Below are 12,862 nucleotides of genomic sequence, written 5' to 3'. Positions count from 1 at the left end.
ACAAGGCAAATAGTTAGGGCCCAGCCTGAGACTAAAACCCATATTTTTTGGTTAGTTGAAAAAAATGCAGATTGGCTCTGCCTCTTCAATAGTTATCATTAATACTTTGCAAATATCAGCTCAGACGCTTTGAGTGATGATTTTGAGAGCTGGCCACATGGAAGTGTTCTTAGAGGAGAGAACTCTCTACAGTATTAGCCCCATAAGTAATCTGAAAGATTGCTCAGACTAAAAGATGGTAACTAAAACAAGATAATCTGATTAGTTCTATTGGTTTTAAACTTGTACCTCCTTAGCTCAAGTTCATCTTTGAGCTAAGCAGGTATCCGATAGATTGATGCTATTTGAGAAATGCTGAGAATTTCCAAACATCTTTTTAAACACTATTTGGAAATCATTTTGGGCAATTTTTTTCTAACCATACTATGCCAACAAATCTGGAGACTGACATAGTGGCCAAAAAATCATAAGAGTCCAATCTACTTTCCAGTACAAAAAAGGACGCTTCTGTCAGGCGTTCTAAATACCATGCAGAATTAAATCATTGTCCAAGGCAAAGTTATCCTTAAAGGTCCAATTTATTCGTACAGGCAAGTTAGCACGTCTATGGAATTCCAACACTAATGTTCTTGGAATTCCACCCAGTTGAAAGTTCATGATCTTATCCCCACACCCCATAATCCATCACATGTTCCAATCATCATCTTCCACGCTGGCATCTACACCCCTCTGCTTCCGGTCAGGTGTCGAAGTGCGGAGACCAAAGATGACCTTGAGCTTCTATAAAAGAATGTCAACAATACATTCCACAATCCTACTCCTTTCTATTCCCCCCTCCCAACTACTACACTAATAAAACAGCATAGGAAATTAATAAAAAGTGTGGCAGGCCAAAGATCCTAAAAAGAATATAACTAGAGGCCTGACAGCTTCATAAAATGTGCAAACTACGATACAATATCTTTAATTTCAATGCTGGTAAAATAAACTAGCACACATTAGAGCCCTACATAGCAGAATGATACCAAATGTTCAATCCTTGAGAAAAGGCTGAGGAATACAAACTATCATTGCTGGTGCACACTGGATGACTGAGAAAGCCAATGAATACCAAAAAGAACTCAGTATGTCTCTCATTCACTTGTGTTGATCATATCCGGCTGTGGAATGTACTGAGACAAATGGAAATCTCAGAACAGCTCATTGTCCTTAGTAGAAACCTATACACAGTTCAGGTAGCCGCAGGCAGACTGAACATAATGAAATGGATTGGCTCCAGTTTGGCAAAGGAGGGAAATGTCTGCAAGAAAACAAGCAAGCTCAGAGAGCACCAAGGGCTTCTCATGAAACAAGTCATGCCTTATATACTTCTCTCTTATTTATTTAACCAGTAAGAAGAACTGGTAATTCTGTGGGAATCTGGGTTGAAAGTAGTTAACTGTGGTTTTAAAACTGGACAATATATATATATATAACCTTCACTTTGCTGATGACATTAATCTAATTAGTTACTTAATAGCTGAAAATGCAAAGAATTTGCAGCGTCTAGTAATAAAAGTTTTTAAAAAACCATAATAAAGAAAATGGAACTAAATATAATGAAGATCAAACTAAAGACAAGAGGTACAATAACCAGGCTTGGTGTTGACAATGAAGATATCAAAGTGGAAGATAGTTTCTGATCTTTATAATCAACCAACAACAGTAAAGGGACAAGCAGTCAAGAAATATGTCACAAACATCCCTAATATTTTTTTTTTGCATAAAAGTGGAAAAAATGAACTTGTAATTTGTAGTTTTGATGATTAGGCAGGCTGGATTACAAAAATAATAGTGTCACAGTGTAACTAGAGAGAGAGATTAAAATATAATTGTAATTAACTGCTGTAATGAACACTGAAAAACACTTCTTTATACCTTTATATATGTCTTAGTCTCTTTTTCTACTTTCTTCTCTTTTTTTCTTATTGCACTTTAGCTTTTCCTTTTATTTCGCTTTCCTTTTTGTTTTCTCTGTTCTATTTTACTTTGTAGTTGTTCTTATGATTTATGTTAAAACTTTCAAAAAATATAAATAATATGTAAAGAAACACAGTACATCACAAGTAGCATTTGATAGAACAGCTATGAAGGCCATGCAAAAGATATTCAAAGGCTAATATCTATCTGTGCTAAGAAAGATCAGAAAAATGCAAGGCCTGTAGAAGCAAAAGTATAACTTTAAAGAAGCAAGATAATGGACTAGAACAATGGTGTTGGAGAGAAAATGATGGATAGCCACAAAAACAAACAGATGAATTGATCGGTGATCAAATCAACCCAAAGTTCTCACTTGAGGCAAAAATGGCCAGGCTCAAATGATCCTACTTCAGACCCATTATACAAAGACTTAATTCTCCGAGAAGGCTCTAATGGTAAGAAAGGCAGGGGGGAAAAGGATAACCAGCAGCATGTTACAGTGGCAATATGTTGGAAGATGTGAAGGACCAGATTAGAGACAAATCATGGAGAAAATCTAGGTGCTTGCTAAGAGTTGATACTGACTTGATGCACATCATCAATCCAGCATCAACCAATCAAAAATTTGTATTAAATTTGACAAGATAGCTGATCTGTAAGTAAAGATTTATTCATTTTATTCACTTGATAAAATAATTTGTATAGCCATCAATCACAACAGTGATTTTGTTGTACAAGGATTAAAACATGAACCACAACATATGCAATCCTTGGTCCTAAAGAATAAAAGAATGACCATAATCACAAAAGCCAGGAGCAGACACTAAGTTCCTAAAGCAAACATCAAGGGAAACAGCTACATCCTCAGAACCTTACAAATGATTAACAGAGTTGGGGCCATCCAGACCCCGGGCATTGGGGGGGGGGGGAATCCTGTTCTGTAAGACAGGTGCTGCCATAGAAATGAAAAACACTGGAGAGATTGGTGAAAATTTAAAGCTGAACCTCCAGCTTAATGTTAGAAGAAAGGCTGAAGACTAAACTTCTACTAGTTCACTTTGCTTTCATTTCCTATCATAGACATAACATAAACCTTTTCATTCTGCATGAATTTAGTAACTTCTTGCCATATTGTCCAAACCCAAACTATGTTAAGATTCAACATTAAGTTTAAATATAGGTTTAATACAAACAGCTAATTTCAAAGCAGTTATTTTTGTTAATTGTAATTAAGATCTGTGATTGTTTAGGGTTGAGATAGTACACTAAAATGTAGTTAATCTAAGTAGAAATAGAAGGTTGAGACTTTGGGGTTTTTTTCCAATTGAAAAGCAGTATAAAACCTGAGAAAAACCTATAGTTGCACTCACATAAATTCTAAAACATGGCTTAAATGTATATCCAAAAACAGTCAAAAATTTTGTAGTATTAAATATCTCATGTGTTTTGAAATAATTCTGCTGGTCATAATTGTTCAATGCAGTCATAGGATTATAAATAAAAACAAGAGAACGAGAACAGTATCAGTTAACATAATGTAAAGTTTGTGAGAAAAATATCCTATTACAATTTTTTAATTATATGTATCATGGCGTAGTATATTCTCATCCATTTCTAATTGGTGCTGTTTTTAAAAGTGTGACAGCATTCTGCAGAATGTAGTGTTATTGGATCATATTTGATCAGCAATAAAGGATTGTGACAATAAAATCTACCATGAAACTAAAAAGATTCAGGAATTGTTAAAGATATATAGAAATGGAAAAGAGATGAAGATGATTATTACAATGACTTGTACAGGCTGATATAAATGTTGATTATCTGTACATTATACAGTGGAAAATGTTATCAGAAGTCACACTTTAGTGTGCAATTTTAGCTTTTAAAATTCAAAACTGCACATAGTTGGTTCTGATACTACTATCCACAAGGCCAGATAATATATGTATTGCTGATATTGGTTGTTTTTAAAATTGTGTCTCTGTTCACTCCATTTTCATTTCAATTCCACTCAGAGCTTAATACAACAAGCTCCCTGATAACTTTGCCTATTCAACCAATTTTCTCAGTGATCACATCTTTGCAAAATTGTTTTCTCAAAAGCTAATCTAAAGAAGAAAGAGGAATGTCAAGTCTTACAAGCATGCAGTCTGCTAATGCATTTCTTTCAGTGGTTTACCTTGCATCTTCTGGACAAGGTGGTGGAGCTTTAAGGCATCCTTATTTATAATTGTGTTCCCCACATGGGTTGGAATGTAGTTCTAAAATTGTCAGCCATGAGTGCTAAAGACCACAATAGCTGCAATTCCTTGGCATGGTAGATGCACAGATTTAATGTTTCAAGTTATGATAGGTTGACTTAAAAAAAGCATTAGTATTAATAGAAAAAAGGTTCAGAAACTATTTAGCACTCCACCTTTTGGTGAGCTGCAATTCCCAACATTCCTAGAAAAAAATGGTAATGGTTAAAAATACTGGAAATTGTAGTTTAGCAAGAAGTGTCATTATTTATTTATTCCTAAAAAGATGGAAATAATTTTGAGTAGGCTTTCTTCTATTACAAGTTCCTGCAGAATTTTTTTTTAGTTGTTTTGTGCTTTGATCTTCAGGTACAATGGTTGGTGACCACACTCGCTTGGAGTTCCACAACATTGAGACTGGGATAATGACAGAGAAGCGTTACATCTCTGTCATTCCTTCCAGCTTCATTGGCCACCTTCAGAGCCTCATGTTCAATGGCCTTCTCTACATTGACTTATGCAAGAATGGAGACATTGACTATTGTGAATTGAAAGCCCGCTTTGGGCTCCGTAACATCATTGCTGATCCTGTTACCTTCAAGACCAAGAGCAGCTACCTGAGCCTAGCGACCTTGCAGGCCTATACCTCCATGCATCTCTTCTTCCAGTTCAAGACAACTTCTGCCGATGGTTTCATCCTTTTCAACAGTGGGGATGGAAATGATTTCATTGCAGTTGAGCTGGTCAAGGGGTAAGATCTTCGGTTGGCTCTGGCAATGGATTCATTAATAGAGGTCTTTCATATGTGTTTAAAACCTAATTTTAATTTCTGATTCTTTTATTTTTGAAATTATAACTTTAATGACTTCATAGCTATAGCATATTTTCTCTGACAAAGCTGCTTCTGTTTCATTTCCCTAGACAAACCTTTATTATTTGAAATTTAGAATGATCTTTTTTTTAACCTTTTCAAAGCCAGAACTTTTATTTTTTGAAGGTATATCCATTATGTGTTTGACCTTGGAAATGGACCTAATGTTATCAAGGGCAATAGTGATCGCCCATTGAATGACAACCAGTGGCACAATGTAGTTATCACCAGAGACAACAGCAACACCCATAGCCTAAAAGTGGACACCAGGGTTGTTACTCAGGTCATCAATGGTGCCAAAAACCTTGACCTTAAGGGTAAGTAATTGGATCAATTTTGAACTGATTCATCCATGCATGATAATAATTATTCCTAATACAATATCCATTGAAAAATCTGAAAGCTGGATGTGGGAAATATTGACATGGTGAGCCATGCAGTATAATGACTATAAATACCTGGTATTTTTAGTTATAAATATTATAAAGAGATCATGCTTTTGGGAACTGCACTCTGTAGAAAGCAGTAAGACTTTAAAAAGGTATTGCACTGGATAGCTGAACTTATTTCTTAAGAACTTTATATATGGCGTCATAGGGTTGAAGGGGGCTACTTACATCTTCAAATCCAATCCCTAGGGCAGGAGTCTAGATTAAACCTCCTCAACAGATAACTGTGTCACCGCTGCTCCACTTGATCATAAACAAATGAAGGGGAGTCCAGTACACAGCCTGTAACTGATTCAACTATAAAACTGCTTTTCTTATTATTATTTTTCCTCATATTCATTCAGAGTCTGTTTTCTTGTAAGTTAAAACTATTGTTATGGGACACATGCTCTGGAATGATAGATAAGAGAACTTAGAATTTGTGTGAGTGACAAATATGCCCTCCTTAGTTTTATCCTCCCGATATTAAACTAAATATTCCTAATTCCCTGGATCAGTTGCTAGTTCTATGATCTTCCTCCTAAAGTATGGTGCTTAGAACTGACTTGGGGTCTGACTCATACAGGATGTAGTGAAATTGTTACTGTTCGTAATTTGGGAACTATAATATTATTGATGCAATGTATAATTGTAGCCGCTTATTTCTACATCACACAGTTGTTTATATTGCAAAGTTCTCTCCTATTAGCATTACCTAACTTATCATTAGCAATAAGGCATTTTAAGATGCTGATCATAATATAATAACACTGCTCACTGATTTCCTTGGATTTTCCTTGTCTCCTGTCTGTTTTCCTTTAGGTGACCTGTACATTGCTGGACTGGCTCAAGGAATGTATAGCAATCTCCCAAAGCTGGTAGCATCCAGAGATGGATTTCAGGGCTGCCTAGCATCAGTGGACTTGAATGGACGTCTACCAGATCTCATTAATGATGCTCTGCACCGCAGCGGACAGATTGAGCGGGGATGTGAAGGTATAGTTCAGTTTAAATGCAATTTCTTTTTGTTCAGTCCTCCCTCCCTCCTTGCTGTTCTATGCATTGCCGTTCATTTCCTTCATAAAGTCTCTTACTGATCTATCCTCATTGTAACATCTCCCCATGCTATCCATATACATGTTCCGTATTTGTAATCATCTTGGATGTGCAACATGTGAAAGGAACGAGAGATGGTTCTGTCGCTTTCTTGTTTGATGTATTATATCCCTATCACAAAATACATTATATATATAACATACATATCACTTGGCTCGCTTAGGTTATGTTTATAATTCTAATCATCTTAAATCAGGAAAAAGAACAGTAATAATATAGATTATGGAACAACATCAAATAAATAGCTAAAGAATGACTATAGAAGTAATATAGTGATTAAGGATTTGCCAATATATAAACAATCTGGATATTTAATCTCCAAATAAAATTGAGACCTTACATAATGATGAAATGTCTTTGATGTGTACTCCTAATATAAGATCTTAATTTCCTATCCTGCAAGCTCTTGCTGATTATTAAGGCATAATATTTGCTATTCAGTTGTGTTCTACAATGAAAGCTTTAGGTTGATTTCTATTAAAAACATTCTTACCCATCAGCTGGCAGTAATTATGTATATAAGAAGCAACTGGAGATGTTTATTCATAATCAGACAGTGATTATAAGAAACACAACAAATATGTGAATATTATTTTTTTCCCAGTTAAGTCATTTTCCACAAACAGTATTCTGTAAAAGTATCCGTACTCCTAAAACAATGCACAGTGGTCTTCATGAGTTATTACATATATCCCAGTTTCACTTAGTATTTTATGAATTCAAATTATAATTAATCACATTCAAATGATAAATCTATGCATAATAATAGTTTTATTAAGATGGTGTAATATTTTATTTATTTAAATAATTTATATGGCCACCACTCTCACAGTGATTCTCTGTAATGTATAAAGATTAAAACCAAAGAATTAAAAACAATAGCCCATGACATTCAAGGGAAATGATACCTTATAAAATCCTAGCCACAATAAGCTAGCCCAGCCTTTTATCTAACCACCTGGCCTGAATACCTGGAAAAACAGCTAGGTTTTTGAAGCCTTATGAAAAGCCAGTAGGGTTGGAGACATCCAGATCTCTGGGCAGATTTTATTACGCAAGGTAGGCACTGTCCTAGAGAAGACATGGCTGCTAGATTAAGCAAGTTGACATAGTTTGATAGAGGGGATGTGTTGTATATCCTCTCTGCTGGTTCTAGTGGGCTAAGAACAAACAATGGAAGAAAGGCAGGCCTATAATCAGAGAGGGTAGTCAGCAGATTCTGACCAGTTTTGGAGAACCAGTAGTGGAAATTTAAAGTAGTTCGGAGAACCGGTAAATACTACCTCTGACTGGCTCCACCCCCATCTATTCTTTGCCTCACGAGTCCCAGCTGATTGGGAGGAAATGGGGATTTAGCAGTAACCTTCCCCTTCAGTGGGGTGGGAATGGAGATTTTACAGCATAATTCCCCTGCCATGCCCACCAAGCCACGCACACCAAGCCATGCCACACCTACCAAGCCACGCCCACAGAACCTGGAGTAAAAAATTTTGAATCCCACCACTGCCTACACTATGTTATGGTAACTTCCCATTTGGTCATCTAAGAGTTCTATGAATTACATGGTTAGTTGGCTTAATTTTCCATCAGTCTTTTATATTTTATATGACTTTGGAATAAACAGCAATCTACTTTAAGAGCATCTTCTTTTGTACCATATTTTTATTTTGGGATCGGATGTATGAAGAAATAATGCTCTGGAATAATGAGATTTATGAAAGAATCAGGGATTTAGGAAGAAGGTAGGTAGGCCATATCAATAAGGCAAATTAGATTAATGTAACATTCCCACAATGGCTGCTACTAAGACTCTCTCAGCCTTTGTATTTGAAAAGCTGTGATTTGGGAAGAAAATATTCACATGTGAATTTTTCCCCCTTCTCTTTAATATTTTACAATATCTCTTTCTGTAAAATAACCACCAACGGCTGGTGTCATCTGACAATATTAATATGACAGTTTTGTTGACCTGCAAAAAAATGAATGGAAGTAACAAATATTAAAGACGGTAAGCTTTCTTCCTACTAGAATCACCTTTCTCAAAAGGATAAGAGAACTAGACAGATATGCACAGTGGGAGAAACAGTGAAGGAAGAGGGAAATGAAAGGCAGATAATGCAAATGATGATAATTCCATTATCGACAGTAACTATTTGCAAAGCAACTTTTGGATGATGGCACAAATCCTTTTAGGGTCAGCTGTTTAACAACTCTGAATTTAAAAACGAAACTGTTGTGAGAAGTAGATGTATTTACATACAGAATTCAAAGGGGCTGTATTATCTGTAGCTCCTTCATTTTTCTAAATCTGCTCCAACCAAATGAAGCAGATTTTAAGGGTATATTGGGGAGCAGATTATGTGGGTAAGAGAAGAGAAACTCATGGTACACAGTAAGGGTTTTTCTTCCATGATATTAGATCCAGTCCTTCATTACAGAGTCCTCAGTAATGGGCTTATAAACAGAAGTAAATAAATAAATATTTTTTGCCATTCTGTCAATGACTTCAAAACACATTCTTGAATAAGGAAATGTTAGAGTTGACACAACACAAAACATCTGTACCACAGTTAATTAAGAAGTCCAGTATTATCTTTTGTGACTTGAACAAGATTCTTACTTTATTTTATTTTAGTCATTTTAATTTATATTATTAACTTACAAATGCAAGTAATACATATTATGATTGTGTGATCATCCAACTTCTGATTTCTGAAAAGATTTCTAATAAGATAACTGCTAATACTTTCTGCATTTCACTTTCCTCTATTTTCCGTCTCTTGTGAATGGTCAGTTATTTAATGAGTTATGAAAATAACTCACTTGATGTACCTGAGCACAGGTTTTGTGCTTTAAATTAATATTTAGGATACCTAGCAGTAGACGGTCTTTTCTTTTCTTTTTGGGACAGCTGGTTATTTTAGCTACATCTCTACAAAGAAGAAAATAAATTGTGAATATGTGAGCCTGAAAAATAACGCTTCTGCTCCAGAGTAGTAACTTGTGCAGCTTATATTGATTATATTGGTTGCTTTATTTATATATATAAAATAAGATAAAATAAGATACCTTATTTTACTTTCTTAGCTGCAGTGTATCATTTCCAATATAGCAAAGTGTTGGTCAGATACCTGGAGGGTCTGAACCTAAATTTACCCTTAATGTTATTTGAACAAACTATTTTGCTGCCATTCATATATTTTTTCCTCTTAGGCACTATACTACTGCCATTCTACATAACACAGAGACAGCTGTGTTTCAGAGAAATATATCTTATACAGGACATTTCAAAATAGTAATGTCTGATTATTTAGTTTGCTAGACTCAGAATTTCTACTACCTATGGTTGCACAACTATCTTCTTAATTAACATCAATCCTTTTAAAAAACAAAATACAGTTTGGTGTAACAGCTTAAGGCACTGATCTGGAAACTGGGAAATATAAGTTCTAGTCCCACTTTAGGTCCATAATTAGCTTTCCGCCAGTCACTTTCTCTTAGTCCTAGGAAGCAGATAATGGCAAATCACTTCTGAAATCCTTTTAACAAAACTGCAGGGGACTGGTCCAGGCAATTTCCAAAAATTAACAGTGATTAAAAGGCACACACAAACACTCATTTTAAAAAGCAAATTGCCCATTTCACTAGAATCAGAAACATAGTAATGGAACACATGTTTACATTTATAAGATATCTGATTCAGACTCTTGACATTTGCAGTTGAGTTCCATACCTTCCTTCCTTCCTTCCTTCCTTCCTTCCTTCCTTCCTTCCTTCCTTCCTTCCTTCCTTCCTTCCTTTCGACCTTGGAAAGCTAAGAGGTTCCATACCTCTTCTGACCTTGGAAAGCTATTATGCATCAGTACAGACTTGCATAAACTAATTGGACCCTTTATATCTTTTACAACCATGTACAGTGAGGTAACTCTGATTGTTAAAAAAGAAAAGGCATAACTTATCCTACATGCAAACAATCATCAAACCACCAGGATCGTTACACAAGACAAATAACTATATATAGTGTCAGCTCATAAGAGATAATACCCTGAAAGAGATAGTTACACATATCTGGGATTGAGCTCTTAAGTGAAAATTTGAAACATTAATCCATAGCTGAGATCATGATAGAGCTGGATGCATGCTTATTGGGATTTGAAATAACTATTTTTGTGATCTTTGGCGATGGCCAACATGAACTGTGGGCTGCTGCTTCCTTTCCTTGTTACAGGCTTGATCACTGCTTTCCAAGAAGCACACTCCCACAAAGATATTTAGCAAAGCTAAGAGTTTTTGTTGAATCCAGCTGTGAAGAATCCTAGGCTTAGCTAGCGCTTATCACACAACCCTCAGATCCTCAGCTTTGGAATGACATAATCAGCGTAAGTGGAATTTAAGCCAGAAAGACTGTATCAAATCATATTTTCTAAACATTAGTTATATATAAATCGGAGTGCTTTCATTTATATAATGAGATTGCTTAACCAGAAAAGGTACATAGTGCTGGATGGACTACTTTAAATAAAAACAGCTATATCAAAACAAGGACAGTCACAAGGCTTACAAAAATCAATTTTAATAGTAAACAAGGGGTCAATATGAAGAATTATATTTATATTGGGATTTTTTTAAAAGTACTTGTATCTTTTTTTTAAATTGAAATGATTTCAAAATCAGTCATAACATGAAAAACCAGGCTAATATATAGAGTTGATATTGCACATCTCCATATAATCTCTTGGAGCTTCTTCTGTAACTTATTTTGTCAACTAATAGGAAACACCCCCCCCCCAATATTCCTCAATTATTAATTTGAAATAGTTTATGAAAAGATGAGGATGAAGAGAATGAATGAGATAAACATTTAAGAAAGTAACATCTTCCAATTACCACTATGAAGTGGTACCACTAATAATTACCACTATTAAGTATCCGTGATCTTTTAGGGAATATATGAATGCATTTGCAAAACATTAATATTTTTTTAAAAAATAATTGTATTGTATTTATGCAGCCAGTTATGAATCTTTGACTTAAATACGCCATATATATGAAATTTCTAAATATTTTTGTACATAATTTTCCACAAGACACATACATTATAATTTTCCTATGTACACATTTTCTTAAATAGTATCTGGTCCATGTTGTGGTATAATATAGTTCCTCAGACTATATGCAATTTTATATATGCAACATGAACAAATAAATCACAAAACTTACAGAAGTGCAAAAAGAGAATCCTAGTGCTCTGGTATAGATGTTTATTTGGGAAATGCAGATCATATTGGAACTCATATTTATACAAAAACAAAGCCCATCTTATTACCATCTTTGGCGAGACATAAGGAGTAAAATGAGCATTTTCCATCAATTATTCAGTGTTTTATTGCTGAGGGACTTCCTTGACAAGAATAATAGTACCTCTAAACAAGATGTTTAAAAAGATCTTTCTTCTCTTCAAAATTAGCAATAAAAATAGGTTCAATATGTCTCAGTTGATTTAATCAGATTAAATGTACTTTATATATATCCCAAAACCTGATTTTACTGGCTGGATATCTTGTGGCAACTATACAATTGGAGCCAGCAAAAAAAATCATTCACAATAGGTGAGATTTAGTGGATGTAATAATAAACAATTGTAACTCTTATAACACATATAAAGGTAGTCCTTGATTTATGACTACAATCAAGCCCCAGATTATTGTTGCTGAGCAAGGCAGTTATAAAGTGATTCGTGTCCGATTTTCTGACCTTTTTGCCACAGTTGTTAAGTGAATCATGCAGTTATTAAATGAATCTGCTTTCCCGCACTGACTTTGCCAGTTGGAAGCTAGCTGGGAAGAATATAAATGCTGATCACATGACCTCAGGATAGACCAACTGTCATAAATACCTACCAGAAATAATTTTGGTTACCAGATACCAAGTAGCCAAGTCACTTTACTTTAAAAAAAAAAACCCATATGATGTATTGGTATCACAGAATTACCCCCTTCCTTTATGGGTTCCCCATCTAATTAGAATTTATTTATTTTTTGAAACTGTAAAGTAGATTGAAGGCTCAATTATCCCACTTCTATAACTTTGCATACTGCTAATGTTCAAAAAGTAGAGCAAGAATTCCTTCAAGGAAGAAGAAACTCTGTAAAATCTATTTAATGACTTTTGGATGATGAATACATTTTTTTTAAAGAAAGCAAATATATAAAACACGAAGCTTCATGATGAGTCATTGTGAACTACAC

General features: G+C 34.8%; 1 protein-coding gene across 2 annotated transcripts in view; it reads left to right on the top strand.

Moving 5' to 3' along the window:
• The window catches only part of NRXN3 (neurexin 3), a 1,287,124-nt gene that overhangs the window by 552,165 nt on the left and 722,097 nt on the right, over positions 1 to 12,862 (top strand). For both annotated transcript variants that reach the window (XM_081936219.1, XM_081936218.1), the window contains exons 7-9: positions 4,569 to 4,950; positions 5,197 to 5,387; positions 6,321 to 6,494. In XM_081936219.1, the coding sequence (XP_081792345.1) occupies positions 4,569 to 4,950; positions 5,197 to 5,387; positions 6,321 to 6,494 (747 nt within the window). The remainder of the gene's footprint in view (positions 1 to 4,568; positions 4,951 to 5,196; positions 5,388 to 6,320; positions 6,495 to 12,862) is intronic.

Source organism: Natrix helvetica (assembly GCF_964273705.1).
Source record: "Natrix helvetica genome assembly, chromosome: 1".
Classification (NCBI taxonomy): Eukaryota; Metazoa; Chordata; class Lepidosauria; order Squamata; family Natricidae; genus Natrix; species Natrix helvetica.
Note: the sequence above shows the minus strand (reverse complement) of the source record. Positions and strands in the feature narration are given on the sequence as shown.